This window comes from Agelaius phoeniceus, chromosome 11 (genome assembly GCF_051311805.1).
Source record: "Agelaius phoeniceus isolate bAgePho1 chromosome 11, bAgePho1.hap1, whole genome shotgun sequence".
Taxonomy (NCBI): domain Eukaryota; kingdom Metazoa; phylum Chordata; class Aves; order Passeriformes; family Icteridae; genus Agelaius; species Agelaius phoeniceus.
This window is the reverse complement of record NC_135275.1, coordinates 2,938,279-2,958,162: the sequence shown is the minus strand read 5'-3', so window position 1 is coordinate 2,958,162 and position 19,884 is coordinate 2,938,279. Positions and strand designations below refer to the sequence as shown.

General features: G+C 40.2%; 1 protein-coding gene across 6 annotated transcripts in view; it reads right to left on the bottom strand.

The window, feature by feature from the left end:
• Positions 1-19,884, bottom strand: part of IQSEC1 (IQ motif and Sec7 domain ArfGEF 1) — a 141,137-nt gene that overhangs the window by 8,874 nt on the left and 112,379 nt on the right. For 3 of the 6 annotated variants that reach the window (XM_077184511.1, XM_077184512.1, XM_077184514.1), the window contains exons 4-12: positions 18,227-18,388; positions 16,777-16,899; positions 15,861-16,027; positions 13,501-13,640; positions 12,207-12,236; positions 11,039-11,164; positions 9,631-9,730; positions 6,253-6,426; positions 3,302-3,478 (exon numbers count right to left, since the gene is read on the bottom strand). In XM_077184511.1, the coding sequence (XP_077040626.1) occupies positions 3,302-3,478; positions 6,253-6,426; positions 9,631-9,730; positions 11,039-11,164; positions 12,207-12,236; positions 13,501-13,640; positions 15,861-16,027; positions 16,777-16,899; positions 18,227-18,388 (1,199 nt within the window). The remainder of the gene's footprint in view (positions 1-3,301; positions 3,479-6,252; positions 6,427-9,630; positions 9,731-11,038; positions 11,165-12,206; positions 12,237-13,500; positions 13,641-15,860; positions 16,028-16,776; positions 16,900-18,226; positions 18,389-19,884) is intronic. The other 3 variants (XM_054640004.2, XM_077184515.1, XM_054640005.2) reach the window with 1 other exon arrangement.

Sequence of the window (19,884 nt, the reverse complement as noted above, 5' to 3'; positions counted from 1 at the left end):
CAATCATTAGAGAGACCACTTTTGAGGGTGAAAGTACTCTTTGTCACATTTTCATCTTGTTTCTTTGTGAAACAGGTAGAATCTTAAGATCTCACACTGAAACAGAATTATTTTATTTCTGGAAATACTTTTTGTTTAGTTTGGTTTGGCAGTAATCTTTTTTGGTCTGTGGCTGTTTTAGACAAGCCCAGCTCCCAGTAATAGGAACCACTGTACCCCCCTCACCTGGGCAGCACTACCTGGCTGTGCCAGTTGTGGAGTGCTGGGGCAAACAAGAAAATTGCATTTTTTAAACCAGTTCAGGGTGTAAGTACCATTCCCACCTTACAGGTTAGGGATGTGGGAATAAAGTTTGAATTGCACTGTAAACTCAATGTAAAAGCACTGGGTCCCCCAGCAACTCAAAGTGGCTGGAATTCAAATTAAAGAACTTAAAATCAGTCCAAGGGGACTGTTTCTGGGAGAAACAGAATGGGAAACCCAACCAGTCCAACCCTTCCTGCTCTGCTTTAGTGACCAAATCATTCTTCCTGTGGAACAGTGGCCATAAGGGGACATCACACTTTTCCCATCTTCCTGTAAACTCATAAAACTCAGCTTTAGCTGGATTAAAATTTGTCTGGCTTCTAATATTTTTATATAAATTAAGAATTTCAAAGTCTGGAACAAATAAATTCAGTTCTTCCTTGACTATAGCTCAAGAATGTTCAATGAAAATGATACATTTCACTTTAGAGAAAAATAAAGCCCTAAATATTTGTATCATATTCGCATCTCGAAACACTTGGATGCTACATTGTGTTTTCTATTCCATGGAAAGAACTGGCAAGGCATGGAACCATTCTCAGGAAAGCATTCCTGATGGACAAGTCCTGCTTTCTGTGCATTCCCAGCTTAGGAGCAGAATCAGTCAGGGTATCAGCATTTGTTAGATCTCAGAAGCTTCTGAACTGCCACTCAGAGAAATTTAGTCACTTCCCAGAACCTCCATTTACTGGGATGTCTGGGGCATAGCAATGGGTTGTTTTCCTAAAGAGTTCTGTCAAGTACCTGTGCAGCCAAATGCTGTCCAGTCACATTTCCTTTCACTGAACACACAGTTAAAACTTTGGCTTGGCAATGTTCACTGGACATTTATCTGTCTTCCTGCATAAATATGCAACCAGGCCATTTTCTCATGTTTGTTAGATTTATTTCTGATTCAATGTAGAAAGGGTCTCTCTAAAAATCCACTTTCCTACAGGGTAACAGACTCCTGTTCCTCCTCTTTGTTCATCCTGTGCTTCATCCACAAAAGCATTTGAGGCAACCTAACTCAGGCCTGTTTTAGAGAAGCAGTTTAATATGGGATAATCACTGGGTGCAGTATCTTCCTAACTGAAAGAGATTTCTTTGCTTTTCTATGGATCACCTCTCCCACATTAAAAATGAAATTAGCCTCACATGCAAGCTATTCCCTGAGAGAAGGCAGGGAAGTTCTGGATCATCTCCCTGAAGTCACTCCACCAAATAACAAAGCAAATAACAGGCTGGTTGTTTCTCAAGTCAGTTGCACTGCACAAGACCAAACAGAAGCTCTCCATAATTTTCAGCTATTTCAAGTTAAAATTAAGTTTAGTTGGGTTTAACAAACTCATTGATAAACCCTCAGTCTGTGAGTGATTTCTACTTTTTGTCATGGAGAAAGGTTATTTTCAGTAATAAGCATGCCAGTGGTAGGCATGCCCTGTGAAATGTGTTTGTGATTACAAATGCTGGTTTGTTGAATTAAACCCATAATATGAATTCAAATACATGGCAGTGTTTGAAAGAGAAGGATGAGTAATTCTGATGGAATGAAAAAATTAATCAGAAATCACATTTAGGGGTACAGATACCCACTGAACTCACATATTAACAATATGGTAGTTCTCATTCTAATGAAATAAAACCAAAACAACAGAAAAGGATGATGAAGTATCCTCAAATCTGAGAGATAAGAGTGGTGAAGACTAGGGCTTGATCTAAAATCCACTGGAGCCAAGCAAGCACCAATATTCAACTTCAGCCTGATTTTGGATCAAGAGCCTAAGTCTTTTTAATGAAGCACATGGAGATGTGAGTATGAAAGCCTAAACAGAGAAGAAAAGAATTGAAAGAGCTCACTCTCTACATATTTGTATGCACATACATATACCCACAAAACACAGGCTATCATATCAGTTTACAACAATTTTATTTATTGCAGCATAACTAAAATCTCTTCTTTAGTTTAAAAAAAAAAGGAAATAGGTAAGTAGTGTCTACTACCAAAGACATACAGAATACTGAAATTATGACTACACTGTACATCATCACTGCAACTGAAAGAACAAAGCAGAGTATGCAACACAGCCTATGAACTAAAAAACAAATAATTTAAAAAAAACAGATTGCTACTATCTCTGGAAGTACTTTCTGAATAGTGGACATAGTGTTCAGATAAGAGTTCTTGTCAGTGACAGGACTCTTTAACACTGAAAGATTACATGGCTATGCCAGGTGTGAGGCAAACCATCAAATAAAAACATGTACAACCTCCCCTGGCTTGCTTTGGCTAAAAAAATCACATCACCACTGCTTTCCAGTCTTTAATCAGTTAATAAAACTTAAGACACATCAGTGGCTTTGTGAGTTATCAGTTTCCTTGTCCACTAGGGCTTCTTTGGTTCTATTGCCAAGAGTACTTCACAACAACCTCTCTCTGCAAGAATTAGGAACTGTGTCTGAGTTACAGAACAAGAAAAGAGCATCAGGGGCACACTGGTGTTACTCAGCTCTAGAGAGAATTTAGTAGGGCTTCACTCAATTTCATTCATCCAGGTGGTAACACAGGTACACTTGAGCACAGAACACACAGAAAGCGCTCGTTACACAGAGACCAGGAGCTTTCTTTCCCTTTCTAGGCCTACTCTATGAGGGGCAAAAAGCAAAGGAGATGAAAAAAAAGAAAGGAAAACTAAGTGAATTACTCTTAGCACAAGTCAGTCACTTCTGTTTTATTAAAAACTTACAATTTTTCCTCTGTCTTCACTGTCCTTTAAAAGTTTCTATAGCAACCTACAACGGCTTAAATGCTTTCAAACAGTGGCCGCTTAACAGAACAAAGGTAAAAAAAAAAAAACCAAACAGAAATTAACCACGAGCCGGGGTGCGGGGGGGAGTAAGGAGCTATTTGGAAGTGTGAGATCCCATCCCACCAGTGCTATTTGTGGAGGCCCAGGGCAAGCTGGGCTCTGCGGAGGCAGCTGTGCATGCAGAGAGGAGCGGGGGCAGCGCTTACCTGCTTCGGACAGGTCCCGTAGGGAGGAGCTGAGCGCGCTCCGCTTCAGCCCCTCGCCGCCCGCGTAGCTGTCATCCAGGCACGGCCGCGGCAGGCTCCCGTTCCCAGAGTCCTTCTTCAGGCTGGAGCACTGCGACATGCTGGGACGCACCACCCCCTTCTGCTTCTCCAGCTCCGCTGCAACACACACGGGGGGGGTTTACATTGGTGCTTGTGGCCATGAAATGTTATGAGTAGATAAGCTGCCCATTTTTTTAAAAGGTTGCAGAGGTCACAGGTTGGGCCAGTTGCTGCCAGGGTGGAGTTCTAACTGTTTGTTATTGTAATCACCTGTCATTTTCGTTAACTCCCTGTCATTGATGGTTAAGAATTCATTCCCCCTTTTGTCGAGTGACACCCTGCTGCTTCCTGGAGGATGGCACCCTACCGCCACAGCCCCCCCTGCCCAGGGAACAGCAGCCTGGTTTGCAGGTCACACACTCCTCTTTCCACTGCCTCCCCCTTCTCTCCCACCCAGGAAGTTGAGGCTGACTTTGCATGTGACTCTCTCTCACACACAGTGAGACAACAATAAAGTACCTTTTACTTTCACATCACCTATTACAAGGTTAGGTGTTACTGGCCAGTCCCGGTGCTATTGGATATCCTTTCACCTAGCTGTTTTGTCTAACCCCAGATGCTCTTGGGCATTTTACCATACCTTCTGGAACTTTGTTGAGACAGGACTTATCTGCTCCTGTATCAACCAAAAGATCAAATTCTTCATTTAGGGGTCCCACCTCAAAGTTTACCAAGGGCTCCTCTAGATGTTGCATCGGGTCCCCTAAAGTGTAAAGCCCTTGACACCCCTAATTGTCACCTCTAAGAACCTTCTCTAAGGCTCCTTGCTCCCTGGCTATTGCCTCATCGATACTGAGCTTTTTACAAACCCTCCTAAAGTGTCCAATATCTCTGCAATAACAGCAGCGCCTTTCGCTCAGAGGGACTTGAGGTGTCTCCATTCCCCTGGTACCTGGCAGTGCTGGCCTATCCTTGCCTGCTCCTGGTGGGGACCCGCCCACTCTTTTGTTACCTCGGATGGTGAAGAGGAGGAGACCTCGGAGTTAGCATGCAAATGGGAAAAGCCCCTCACCAAACCTAGCCAAAAACCCCTAAAAACAACGAGCCAACACAAAATGGACAAAGCAAAGTGATGTCTAGGTGTGAGGAACAGAATCTAGTATCTGCTAAGACCCTTTTTACTCCTCACCCTAAGCTTGTCAGCTAGACAGAGAACCTCAAACATTAAACTGGAGAATTGGTAAAGATGGAACCCCCAGCTCTGCCCACAGACCAATGGACACAGCTGCCCTCTTCCTCCTCCTCCTCTGAGTCACTCCTGGAGCTGTGGTGGCATGAGCACGGACCTGTCAGTTCTCCCCACCCAAGCTGATCACTTTTAATAAAGGCATTAAAAAGGAAAAAGATCTCCTGCCCGTGTTTATTTCATGAAACGACCCACAACAGCCCTTGAGACATAAACTTTAAGGAATTTAGAGGTTTTAGAGGAGTTAAGATTTTAGTTAGATAAAGTTTTATTGGAGTTAATTAAAATAAATGTGTAGGCCTTGATGAAGTTAAAAGTTAGTAGTTAACTAATAATTGATTGCTTGTCAACCTAATGTTTGGTTAGCTGGGTTTATAATGAAGAATATAGAAACTGATAAATAGCTTTTAGGAACATAAGACAATTGTAGGCCTCCTCTGTTCTGAAACCAAATTAAGACAGGGAATGGGAGTTCTACCAAGGGTTCATTTGTCATATTTACATTGAAAAGGTGGAAAGGTCAGAACGAGGAAGATTTCATTTACTTCCTCATTTTGGGACTCCTCCCCATGAAAGGGACCACCGACCCATTTCAAGGAACAAACTATGCATACTTAATGGCTTTTGAACTAATTACCATACGAAGTGGGAACGGCATGTTCCAAAGTGATGAGTATCTATTTGTATTTAGGGTATTCAATGCTTGTATAGATAAAAGAACTCTGTAATCACCTGTAAATTGCAGTGTGTATTTGGGAGCTATCCCACAATAAACATTCACTTTCTAACTTTAAACTGTTAGAGAGTTTTTGTGCATCACAGTTGGATATTAGTACTAGATCAATATCCATATTTTTAATAAATCACCCTGTGCTCAAAGGGAGCTTCACCCCTCTGCCCACAGCTGGATGTGGAGAAGGGCCTCTTTTGGGAGAATGGGATAAAATTTAATCTTCAGACACTCACAGGGCTACCAGCAAAATCTATGCAAGTTTGGAGCATGACTTCCTTACTGACTACAGGAATTACAACACGGAAATCAAGAAAAATTCAATAAAGCTTATTGGAAGGGCCATCATTGGGAATTTCAATGTGAGGCAAATTGCCCCTAAAATTCCTGCTGTAATTTGTGATACAAATCACAGATCCATCTCTCCTCTGTCCATATTATCCCTAAAATTCTTACTGGAATTTACAGTACAAATCACAGATCCATCTTTCATAGGTCCACATTATCCCTAAAAATTCTTGCAGTAATTTATACTACAAATCACAGACCCAGATCTCTTCTGTCCAAATTATTCCTAAAATTCTTGCTGTAATTTATGCTACAAATCACAGACCCAGCCCTCCTCTGTCCATTGTTATTTGCAGCTTGTCCAAGATAAATTCCACTGCAGCTACACTGCAGTAAATATGAGTCAATGAACTCAGCTGGGGCTTAAGCCATTATTCGCTTTTTCCTCCTTCTTGAGACAAAGTCACAGAAAAACCCACATTATTTTGAACTTTTAAGGAGTTCTAATGGGTTATATACTTAAACTTTTTATTAATGGTAATTTTTAATTTAAAATTTAAATTTACCAAGGGCAGTATTAGGTTTTTTTAAATTTTGATTAGCTGGAAAATACTCCATTATATGTACCTTTGTACTTACACTCTATTCTGTGCTTTTCCATTTCTTGAACTTCTGCAATTGATTCCCTCAAATCATCTGTAAACTTCTTCCTGTCCTGAGGATTTGGTGCATTGAAATTTATGAGTACTTTGATATCTGCTCCTGGAACAGCTGACGTGAGCCGAATGCCATTGGGATAATCTGAAAGAAAAAGGCAAGGAAAACTAAGCTCTGATTATTACAATTACTTTTCTTTTAACAAAAATACCCACCAAAATGGAAAGCTTTTAGTAATATTACCACAGAGGATACAAAGTTAGAGAAATAGAAGTCTAACAGCACAAAATCAGAATAAAAATCCCTCAGGTACATTGGAACAGCTTAACTGTCAAATACTGAGCAAATATTGAGAGATATCTTTATGCAGCTGCTACACTTAAGGTACAATAAGCAATGTATATCAAAAACAGTAGGAAAAAAAAGCAAAAAGCTAAGGAGGATAATTTTTCTTTCATGGAACAGATCCCATGACCTACCTTACCCACTTGTGACCAAAGTTTTGCTGAGTGTAAAGGCTACTTGAAGACATTTCAAATGCTACAAATTGTCTTTTACTTTTAACTCACCATTTGCAGGAAGACAAACACACAAACAGGTACACAATTAGTATTTCCTATTGGATTGTGCTCCCTGGACATCCTACTTTCCTTTTTTTCTTTTAAATAAAATTAAAAGTACCTGTGAAATCATATACTGAAGAAGTAAAAGGACTGATTTGGTTTTTCCACCCCTCTTTTGACCCATATTATAGACTTTTAATAATAAAAGGCAGATGTTTCAGGAAACTGTCTTTGCCTCTTTTCTAGGTGTACTTCTGAAATTTTAACAGCTGGTCAAAAATATCTCCTGGTTGAGACAGAAGGTTCATTTACAGAAAGATACTCAGAATGAAAATATGTTCTGCTGTAGAAAACAAATCAGTCTTTGCTTGAAGCACAGACCTGGAGCAATGGAGTGTCAGCAAACCTCAACATGTGCATTTTAACACAATGTTTTCTTTAACTCAGCTGCCTTGCCCTCTGGGTTTGCTAAAACTCTCAAATATTTACTTCAGTATTTGAGCCCAAGCTCAAGGGCTCCCATGTACTAAAACCTCCCTCAAGAGCCAGCAGATGAAGTGAGGCACTCCCCTCCCTCAATGCCCTGAGGTTTCAACAAGACTTCAACTATTGAGAAACCAGTGCACGTGCTTGGCTTTTTTAGAATGCATTAACTCTGGCTTTTTTAGGGTACCTTCACTTTGGTGTTTTTAGAGTACCTTCACTTTGGTTTTCTTAGGGTACCTTAACTCCCAGATCAAAGCTGCAACTAAAAGTGAAGCAAGTCCATTTACAATCCTCAGGGAAAACAGAGCAACTGCCCTGAGGCTCAAACGGTCCTGAGGGGAAGGAGGGAGGAAGGATTTGGGAGTTTTGCTGGGGTTTGTTGTCAACACCTCACACAGAAGAACAGCCAAAAGGTCCCAGAGCTGGGCAGGCTCAGGTGGGATGTTGGGAACATTGGCACAGGGAATGCAGCAAGCAGCTCTGCACCACTCCAGGGGAAAGAATAAAAATGTTTACAAAACAAACAAGGAAAGCTGGCAAGCCCAAAGTCACCAGGGCTGCCCCCACACACGAGCCAAGAAGGAATTTCCATGTAACAAACACGTGTATTTTATTACCAGAGGTACTTCTCTGCACTGTATTCATCAAGTATCAGGAAACCCTCCCATCAGTATTTCTTGGTTCCAGTTACACTCTCTCCTAAGTGATCTGCTCCCCCTCTATATTTTGTTAGTGATTTTGACTGAAAATGGAAAATATACTTCCCATATGGCCTATTTATTTACTAGAGATATGTGACATTGTTTTCCCTTTTGCAGCTCATCCATCCCTCAACATAATTGACTTCTATCATTAAAAGTCAATTTTTCTATCACCAGTGCCAGTCATTTGTTCAACCTCACCAGCAGCCAAACCAATATTTTTGTTGCTTCTGTTTTAGCAACACTGACTTTTATTCCCTTGAAACCAGGGAACAGCTGCTCCACACAGAGTTACTGATGGCTCTGGACAAAACAGCCCAAAGCTTGCTGGGGACAGGGGAGACCAAGAATATTGAATTTTACAAATCAAAGGGGACAAATACTTCTCTTTCCCAACTGGAAAACTGCACATCCCACCTGAGAGGCACCAGTATTAGAGTGCAGTCTGATCATTGATTCACTGCAGTGAATTCAGAAGCCCTCCTGAAGTGCCTCAGTTAAAATGTCTCCAGTTCCCTGGGAGGAATCCAATCCTTTGCTTCTTGTTTCACCACAGATATTTTTAAATTTATTTGATTAGTGTTTCTACTTATCATGCTTTATTTTTAAAATATATTTTATTTAACATGGCATCAGAGAATTATAAATCCTTCTATTTTTAGTAGAATCCAGGATAGATGTATTTGGCCTTCCCCTCCAAAACTGAATTTTATACCATATAACATGTTCACAAGAGAGAGAGAATGCATGTGAAAGCACAGAAAGGATCTGTGGGCTACAGAGCTGCTGTGAGCTCTGCAAAACCTTCCTTTTGCACTCTCCAGAGGCTTCCAGTAACAGCAATGGATTTTTAGGGAGCACATTCTCAAGGACAAATTAAAACTAAGAACCTTCCATGACAGAAGAGCACAGGAACAGCTCACACTGGGCTGTACCAAATTTATCAGGGGGTGAAGGTTTGGTCACAAACCATGAATTCAGTCAGGCTGTGTCCCTATGTACCATACCAACAACTCTGCTCTGCTGTCACTACTGATACTCTATTTGGGCTTAGAAACAGGATTTTAGCAAATTATTTGGGTTTTTGTCTGCTAAGAAGCACTAAAGATAAAAATAATATTGGACTGATGCAGCTTGTAAGAAACATAAACAAAAGGTGTCAGAAAATGAAAGCTTATGTTTTATATTTAAATTTGAGGTAGTATATATTATCTAGGCAAAGTTAAGCCATAAATCAGGAAAATAAATTAAAGAGTGTTTTGAATTACAAATATCATTATAAGAGTCATTATTTATTATCACTCAGTTCCAGCTAGTGGTACCAGTGACTCAGCAGCAGATGTTTTTTTTTTCTTGGCAGTCCTTTTATGCTTTACAAGTAATCACAAACACATTTGGGGAGATTTGGCTCCTGACTACAACCAAAAAACTCTGGTTTATATACTGACAGCATCTTGTTTTAAATGTCAGAACAAAGTTAAATCCAGAGCAATTCTAGTCCTAAACTCAGGATCAAGTCCTGTCCATCCCTTTCACTTACACCATTTTTGTTTTATTTATGAACAAAGTGCTCTTCTAAAAAGAGAGGAAATACTTACACTGGTTCTCAAAGAGAAGAACTTGCATTCCATAGAGGGAAAAGGACTGTCGAAAACTGTATGTAACAGAGTTCTTCTTCTTCTGAAAAATCTTGGTCACCTGAAAGGGATCAGATAAACAAAGTGAAATACTCATTCCACCAAATGTGCCTGTGGAAAATGATTGCTCTGAAGAATTAGCAAAAGAGAAAACATTTTATTTAAAAGAAAGTTATAAATATGTCAGAAAAAATGTCCCCTTGTCATTTTTTCCCTTTTTTTGAATGCAACTGATGTATTTAAACTCCTGCTACTGAAAAAACCAAAGCTCTGCAGCATCATCTCTCTAAAGCAGAAGGGTTAATATTTTATCCAGACACAAAGCCTTTGTATTTTCTCTCCTCCAGAACTCTACTTTTTGAAATTCCAAAACTTTTGGAATACTTTGGATGCATCCTTTCTGTGCTAGCAAAAAATGAAAATACATTTAAGTTATCCTTAAACCCCCAAATTTAGGTGCTACCACACTGACAAATTTGGCCTATATTATTCCCCAAACAGTTTGATAGAACTACTGATATCTGAGTAAGCAATAAAAAATAGCAGAAAACCATGTTCCATCAGTTTCCACTCAAACTCCCATTGACAACTCCTAGGTTATACTCAGAAGCAAAAGGATTAATGTTTTTTATTTAATTCCTGGTTTTAAGGTCTGCAGGTAGGCAAAAAAGCACACACAGCAAAACTGTGTAGATGAGATGTGTCTTTTCCCTAACAAAATATGAAATATTTGCCGTAGTTCTCAGTTTTCAGGTAACAGCCAAGTGCATTCCAAATGGAGTGCAACAAATTTTCCCATTTTAAGAGTAACTCAACCAAATAATTCCAAGCTGTCCTGAGTTCTGAGTGTCTGCTTTTCAAAAGACTGGGTCAAGTTAAAGTCTGTGAAGTTAAATGCACACTAAAAAGTAAGGTCAACTGTAAAATCTATTTCAACAGAGCCTATTCCTATTTCAATGCACAAACAGATCTGGTTCATAGAACACCTGGGGAACACAAACTAGGATGTAATTTTGGTTTTCCACAAGTACCTTGAATTCATTATTCATGGAATAAATAATGTCTCTGTTTATCCTTTAGGACAATGGGTGAAGTGGAGGTGAGGTTTTTTTTCTCTGTAGTAAAAGTTACTGCATCAAATACCTTCTTGCAGAGTGTAGCCATTAATAAAAGACTTCAGTTTAAAAGTTTAAAAGCAAATTATACAGAATTTTTAAAATTAAAATACAAATCTCTTAATCATCCCAGGACTGCTGGAATAGAGGGTAACAGATATTTGTTTTTAGGAATGCTCATGTACTTAATTGCCAGTGATTTCATGGAGATAGGATTTCTGAATACCTCATTCTCTCTGCCTGGAAATACATACCACGAGAAGATCATTAAATAAAAATATTTCTCGTTGGTGCAATCCAAGCTTCTGAGGTTTATTTGGATCTGGAACTTCAAACAGCCTACAGTAGCAAACAAGCCTCCGGTGGGGGAGAGAGAGCACCTGCAATAATACAAAAATTCATGGTTCATATAACAGCTTCTAGCCAAGAAAGAGCATCTTTTATACACAGAATCTTTTTTCTTTAACACTTCAAATATTTTTCCCTCTAAGCCCATTAGACCTTTTCATCAAAGGACCAACAACACAAACATAAAGAATTTATGCCACAAACTTGCAGGACATTCAAACTTCATCAAAGTTCCTTCTATGAGCATTTTTATTACCATTAGAATATAGGATGCAAAGCAAGTTTAGCTTTTGTGAGATGCTGTGAGTTACTTTTTGTCAGCCACCAAATTAATTCAATTTGTTCATTCCCTAATACCAAGAAAATGGTGACATCAGGACAAAGCAAATGCATTTTCTATCTGTCTTATTTCTCAAGCCAGCAAGAAAATCAAGACTGAGTTTCCATTTTCTTATTGGAAATGTCTGCTGCAGGTGTCTCTGAAGCTGACAAGTGAGACTTAATTTCTTTCAAATGCAATGATGAGATCTCGTTAACAACACCTAAAGAAATCCATGAACTGGTGCATTATAAGAACAGTTTATCTTTATCACTGACCATGCCTATAACATAAATCTGGAATCAATATTTTCAATGTTCATCTACCATTCAGAAGTGAACTTTAACTGGCAGTATCTTTCCAGAGTATCATTCAATTCTCAAATGGACCAGAAAGAATAAACACACAGCTCAGGTGGGAAGGTGAGGTGCAAACTGTGATTTTAATTATTTGTTTATTCCTTACTGGCTAATTTCTCCAGTGATGATAATATTTCAAATAAATAAAAAGTGTACTAAAAAGGTCTAGAAGACCCTTGGCAATAAATTAAGTAGCCTCTGGGAAATAAAATTTTAAGAAAATCTTTATACTTTAGAGAGTTTTTACTATAACACAACAAAAATTTTGTCTGAAAGAACATCAGTAATTTAAAATTTTATTTTTTAAATGTAACAGAATGTCTTATTTCCAGTTTAGGAAAATGCTGCCAGTTACAATGACTACAAATTTTGAAGGAGTAGGAGAGAAATACCTACACAACCAAGTCCATGGTGCAGAGATCCAATCTACAGTAGAAAGACACATACAAGTTGATTAAACTTCAGAGAAACACAGAACTGTATCATAGCAAGTAAATACGGCACGCTCTGACTATGACTAAATGCCTATAAAGTAAAAACAAATAGAGCTATCAATAAAGACTCTTGCCTGTTCCCCTAAATTCCTTGCACACAGTTAAAAAGTCTCCCACCAGAAGAATCCTTCAAGCTAGGACTCCACCAAGGGCATTGTTTTCTTAATCCCATTTAATTTACAAGGTCAGGATTAGTTTAGGATTTGAATTGCCACATGTCTGAATAAAAAAAGAAACATGGAAAGAAAATATCTCCCACAGAAGCCTATATATAAGCTTAAATCCCCAATTACAGAAACAAAGTTTCATATTAAGTGCTGACTTCAGAATATTTATTTCCCTTCCTCTCAAAAACAGATAGAAGCTTTTATAAAAATTTTGCTTTCTTTCCTCTGCTTCTTCAAAGAGATCTCCTCAGAATATTCTTTACTTGAAACAGAGCAAATTTAGATTTTTGGTGGGGTCCCTCATTCCCTTCCTCCTTCCCCTGACTAAGGCTTGTCTGAGAAGAGATTACAGTTCAAAGCCCTTTAACTGTAACAGGGAGAATCTTGAGAGCCACATTCGGAGGCAAAATGCTGTGGCCTTTCTTTTCTCTCTCCTTTTCCAAGAGATGCTTTTATATAGCAAGATTCATTTATATAGCAAAATATTTCAGGACTTTTCCCACAACAATCCTATCTTTGGATGCTCAAACCCAGCATCAGAAACCCTGGGACCTGATTTCAGAATGTCCTGAGATAAAATGACCCCACATCCCCTTACAAATCCCAGGTCATGGAGGAAGCTGAGCAGGTGACAAAGATGCTGATATGAACAGAACTTCTCTGTTACTTTTGTAAATTATGGAGCTGTAACTGACAGTGCACATTTTGCAATACAGTTCTCTACACAATATCACATTAACAAAGCACTTTGATTCTTTAGAAATAAACAAGAGAACTGCCTAAAATGCAGATATTTCAGAATTGTAAAGCTTCACAATAAAGGATTTTAAGACTCCTAACATTATCATGTCACCCACAACTGCAAAACCAAAATTCATCTGCATGGACACTCCAGAATTTAAGTCAACCTTACAGGGAATGATTGCAGCAGTTTGTGCCCTTTGCCATTTGTGGGCCAGTCTGTAGTGGGGAGCAGCCCAGCTCTGCTGCCCTGCCCTGCCCTCCCCGTGGCACACAGAGGGCACTCACCGGTTTCTTGCCCACGATGAGCTTCTCCACCTTCTGCACCTGGGACACGTGGTCCTCGTTGGTCTTCAGCTCGCGCTTGCGGATGCGCTCGTAGATCCCGATCAGCATCTCCCGCGGGATGTCCTCCCCATCATCCACCCCTGCAGGGCCAAGCTGCTGTTAGCAGGGAGGAGAAGATCCTGGCACTCTCTGCTTTCCTGCCCTCCCAGTGCTGCCTGCCTGCCTGCATGTTTGTGCTGGTTTCTGCCAGCTGCCAGCCAGCTCCTCCTGTGCACCCTTGTGCTGCCTCAGCCACGCAGAAGAAGTGGTGTGAACATGATTCAAACACTGATTTTGGTCCAGAAGCTTGCTGCCCATACACCAAGACATTGATGGAGATCACCCAGGTTTGGGGATTTTTTGTTTTAAAACTCCATCTAGAGCTAAGACATAAAAAGGCTGATTTCCTAAAGTGTTGGGGAAGATGAAACAGGAAAGCCTTATAAATATGATTGTCTGGCAAAAGATTTTGAGAATATAGAAACTATAAGCAAGATTGAAATGAAAGCAAGCTTTGAGATACCTCAGTTACTGAACAACTGGAAAACAATGGTGTGGCCAGCTGAAGGTAATTTCTTTTTGATGAAACAATGCCCTCTGTTTGCAGACAGGTCTAAGGGTCAGAGCAGACCCTACAGCTTGGCAGAAGGGGTCTAAAGAGGAGTTTTTAGGGTTTAAAATATAACACAGTATGGTAATGTAATGATTCTTATAGGCTGTATGGAAATGCTATAGGATTTGTATATTGTACTAAATTGCTTAGTGAGAATCAGAATATTCAACACAGAAGAAGATTTATGGTATTGTAACGGGAACCTCGCTCTCTTACCCTTTTACTCTCTTACCCTTTTACTCTCTTACCCTTTTTTACTCCCTTATGCTCTCACCCTTTTACTCTCTCACCCTCTCATCCTCTCCACCCCTCTCTTCTCTCAGTCCTGCTCTGAGCTGTGCCTGGCAGCTCCCAGCAGGGCCCTGCACCCAGGCCCTTTGCAATAAACCCCAAGTTCCTGACCTGGCTGCAGAGATCTCTGCTCTCCATCCATCCCGACTGTCCTACCCCCTGACGCTCCTACACTAAAGGATTTTCTTTTTCTTTCACACCTCTGTTTGGTATTAAAGCTGCAATGAGTTAAATTCCTTTTTAGACACTAAAACCTTCATATGACATTCTCCTAGGAATAAACCCCTGGGAGGAAGCAGAAGAACCATTTCATTTTGCCTCTGTCTTACTCAAGGTTCATGAAATAATTTCCTATGTGAGAAGCTTATGAATGCATTAAAATTACTTAACCAATATTTCATTTAAGATTTCAAAAAGAACTAGTTTAATCTGGACAAACAAATTAACAAAATAGCCCAGATCCAATATTATTGTTTAGCACTGTGTGATTACCATTGGCGTGGCATTCTAACAAATGCCACACCAATGGCATGAATGCTTGATCCTGAATTTTTAATAGCAATGGAAGGAGTCAAATTTCACTAAGTGACTTAAAGTTGGGTTTTCTGGGGACAGAGAGATGCATGTCTCTTTTTTAAACAGGTTTTAAAGCAATAAACTCTTATCTCCCCTTCAGAAGCAAAGATAGAATACTTTGTCACCCCAGCCCAACAACTGCTTCCATAAAAAATACAGTGATAAAATACAATTTGTTTGCAGATAGAAGCAAGCAAAACCACCTCTGTTCTGTGCCGCATGGCCAAGCCTTCCACAGCCCACCCTTTGTGATGCAGTGATTTACTGCAGCAAGGTAGCCTGTTGCAGAAATGCCTGCAGTACCAAGAACTGCTGGCATGCATGCTGGAGTTCTGACAGAATGTGCTGTGGCTAACTCCACAAATGTAACTGCAGCTAACTCCACAAATGTAACTGCAGCATTATGCCAAGAGATGCATATGAGGCCTTTGGAGTATTTGTGGATTTTACAATAAAATCTCAGCACTAACAAACTTTGCTAAGCTGGAACATCTGCTAGGCACAGGTTGTTCATTGCTGCCTTATATAAATCTCAGGGAATAAAATCACCAACCAGGACTTTTAAGATCTGAAATTCCAGAACACCAAAAGTATTTTGGTTTTTTACTGGTCCTAAAATGAAAGGTCCTGACAATGCATCCATCCATTCAAGAAAGACAAGATAAAAATGACAAAATATGACACAATTAATTCTGGTTTTGCTGTTACAGAAATGACTGAAGTCTGTCCAAATGGCAGCCAGGTGACAGCAACGTGAAGTCGTTCCCAGAAAACACAGAGTGTCCCTGCAGGGACAGTGACAGGGAAAAGCTTTGAGGAGTTTGCCCTGAGGGTCTCTTACCCCTGAGGTTCTTGATGAAGTCCTCCAGCTTCATCTTGCGCTCGGGTTTGACGTTGGGGCTGTACATGTCGGTGTTGAGGAGGATGATGGCGAAGGCCAGGATGAAGATGGTGTCGGGGTTGCGGAACTGCCGCACCACGCCCGGGTTGCAGATGCAGTAACGCTGGCTGGGAACACCAGGGAGGCTGTCAGGGCTGGGAGGCACTGCTCAAATGCACCAAATAACCCACCTGCTGCATCCAGAGCCTCAGCAAGCTACTGCTCCCTGTCCACACACAGCTTTAGCTTTCCATCCATGTTTTCCTAAGGCAATCCTTGAACATGCAAGGAGTTGGGTTCTCCTTAACTGTAACTTCACTTACTACAGTAGCTTCTGTATCCCATTTTTTTCAGTGATTAATACCCCAACAACAGGTAAGAACACAGCATTGATTTTGGCTTACTGCCATGTGGTGATTTCCACCTTATCCTGCCCTGGATACAGCTCTGTCAGTACTGATAAGTGACTCCTCTTTCTCCCACTGTTGTTGAAGTATTTAATGAAAAGCCAGGAGTATACATTCCCTAGAAAGTACATGGGCTTTTAATTCCACTCATATAAACTACTAAACCCAAATATATTCTTAGAGATGTTAAAAAATTTTTGAGTATCTTTTCAACTGATGCCAGAAAGAACTTCTGAGAAAGTTCTATTAATACAAATGCCACACGTGAACAACACCAGCAAATGAAACTTCCTATTCCATACTTAGCAACCTCCCCTCCCAAACAAGACATATTTGAAAGTGTTTGTACCTCATGATGACACTGAAAATAATCAGGAAAGTAACTTGGATAAGCCCAAGTTCCCCAGTTCTGCAGTCTGACTGCAAAGCAGCAGGTTTCTGGGGACTGAGGGATTTATTTTACATCCTACCTGAAAGCTTCAATGAGCCGCTCCACCTTCTGGGCTTCTCCTTGGACACGGATGTGGGCCTGAAATTTCCTGAGTGCTTCATCCAGCTCCATTGTGGAGAAGTCCATCTCATCCACCACACAGCTAGGACAAAAACAGATTCACATCCTGTCTCTTCATTTCTAACACCACAGTACAAAGGGAAGATTTTGAAACAGAAAAAACTTTTCAATTTTCCATCTGACGGAGATTCGTGGAATTGTTTTTTAAACTTTCAGCAGCAATTGCAATAATTGCAGGTAAGCTGTGAAGGGAGGTTGAAAATAACAGATCAATGAGAATGTGCACATGTGAGCAGACCCTTGTGTTTTTTAACTGAAGAGCCACTGGAATGACAAATGTCTGATCATTTTAAGTGATGTACCACTGCCACAAATAATTATTAGTTCTGTGCTTCCAGGCCAATCAACTATCACAATGCCTCCAACAATAATAAATAGTTTATACTGCTCAAAATATCATATCTCAGACAGCCTGCAGCAGGCACAATAATCTGTACCAAATGGCTCTGTGTCTAGGAACATTCTTAATTGCAGAGAGAAAAAATAACCTTGTTTGGATACTCTTTTATTGTTACTGTAATTCTCATCTCCACATCATTTGCCATGACTTTCAGTTAACATTTATGGAGAAATAATTATTTTCTTGCTCTGAAAATACAGTGCTGACAAAAAATAAAAGGGAACCATTTTAATATAATCAGCCACATGAACTATGTCATTCTAATACTTTGTTTAAAGACTGCTTTAAAATCAGAGGTTTATAAATTTCCTTTAAGCCTAGCTTTTAGTTTTGAAATGACCAGACATGAATCACTGCAAGCAACAGCACTGTAATGCAGAAACCACAGAAAGCACCATCCACTTTTAAAAGCTTTTTCTTAAATGTATAGATATCCAATGACAAATTGCAGAAGCTCATATTTTTCTTCCAGTAACACTGTAGCTAATGTAGATTAACAGCAAGCTACTTATTCCCCTTGCTGTTGTATTGCAATAAATAGTTATTTAGTTTGTTGTTTGACAGGGATTCTTACACCTTGCTTTTACTATTTTTCCTTTTATGCAAAAGCACAATGAAACAACGAGCCTGGCATTTCTCACACCCTTTCCAATCCTCACCTAAACTTTATTATCACTTCTGCAATAATGCTCACAGGCTTCCCATTATTGTGAATTCTGTCAGAGTGTCAAAAGCCCTTTTCTCATTCCTGGTGTAAATGGTGTTTTCCCATTCCAAGGTGTAAAGCACACGTGCAGACTCCAAATGAAGCAATTAGCACAATTAAGGACCCGCAGGAACAGGCTGGCCAAGAGCAGGATGGGGCAGGGAATGAAGCAGCCTTTCTGTGACCCGCAGGCAGCAGGTGCAGCAGGGAGGGCAGGGCTCCCCCTTCCCACACCATACTCACTCCAGCACGTCCCTGTTGAACTGCTTCTGCCGATTGCCCAGGAACTCTCCGATCATCTGCCGGCTGAGCCCCTTCCTCTGCAGCAGGAAATGCGCAACCCCCACGGGCGTGTCGGGCACGAAGCCGCGCTCGATCAGGTACTGCACTCCCTTCTCGGGTTTTCTGAGGAGAAATGACAGTGCAAAAGTATGGCTTGGCTTCCATTCCTCCTGATCACATCTGATACAAATTCCACACCAGTTCTGCCGATGATGGTGAATATATTCAATCACTTCTAACCAATGTCCCAGCAGCATGGGCTAGTGGAGCTGCAGGAATGTCCAGCTGAATCCATTGCTTGCTGCTAAGAGCTGACAGCTTTGAGACACATCTTGGCCTGTTTTCACACATTCCCTGCTCCAGAACCTCCCAAGGAGAAGCTCTGGATGCAAACAGCCCCCCCGTGCCAGTGAAACAAAGCCCAACACCAGCTACTAAAAGCTCCTGTTGCTGGGAGAGAGGCACCTTCCAGAAACTGAACTGAAAAGCTGCTGCTGAGAAACAAGGAACAAGGAGCTCTCCTGACCTCCCTCCTGCCTGCTGGCAAAAGTTAAACTTAATGAATAAAAACATCTGAAGTGGTGTCACTTGCAAGCTGAGAGAACAAAAAATAAGGGGGAAAACTACAGCCAGTCAAGCAAAAAAACTCAATTAAAAATGGTGTAACTCTCATCTAATTGAGACTTTTAGTTCCTTCCTTTAACACACCCACTGCCCCAGATTTCCCTCCCTCAGACAAGCACCTTCCCAGTTTCTGCAGTGTTTTACATCTCTTTACACAGCTCCAGATTTAGCTGTAACCACTTTCACATCCCAAAACAAAGCAAACCAAAGTCACTCATTTTAACTTATTAAGAAGTGTGTGCTGAGGAGGAGGGTTGGGACAGAGCTGGCAATAAAAGATATTGCTTATAAAGCCAAATGCTGCTTTATTCTCAAGTGCTGCAAAATCCCCCTTACAGCACACACTGTGCACTGCATCATCCAGCAATGCAACACAACAGAAAACCATCACTGCTTTTAAAAATATTCAAGGAGAATCTTTACAGAACCAGTAATTCCATCATCAGCTTTATTTTGTATGGAATTATGCTATAATGTCCACCTGTAAGAGTGGGTGGTTTGCAGCTTGCTGGATGACCTAAAAGATATTTCCTTTAAGGCAAGCAAAATCAATCAAGAGGACAAGGTGACCGTGCTATTTTTATACAAGGTTGATCACACAACCATAACCCTTCCCCAGGGTTTTAATTGCAAATAACATTGCTAAATACATCATCATTCAGTTCTCCTACTCTTTTACATTCCATTATTATACACTTAATGCCCTATTAAGAATTAGACAGATCAGAGAAATATATATAATTTAATCAAAAGGGAGTTCTCAAATCTCAATTTCTTGCATCAGGCTTTGTGGCTCTTTTCATCTGAAATAAGATTACACACACGGTCATCTTCTAAAACTAATCTCCTTCATCCTAAAAAGTCCCTTTTCTGTAAGTAATGTAATTGCTATGTTCATATGCTTTTAAACTGTATTTCAGAACCCTTAATCTTTCTAAATTTAAATTCACAGCACCCAACAAAAACAGGAACAGTTTTCTCCATTCCCCCTTGTT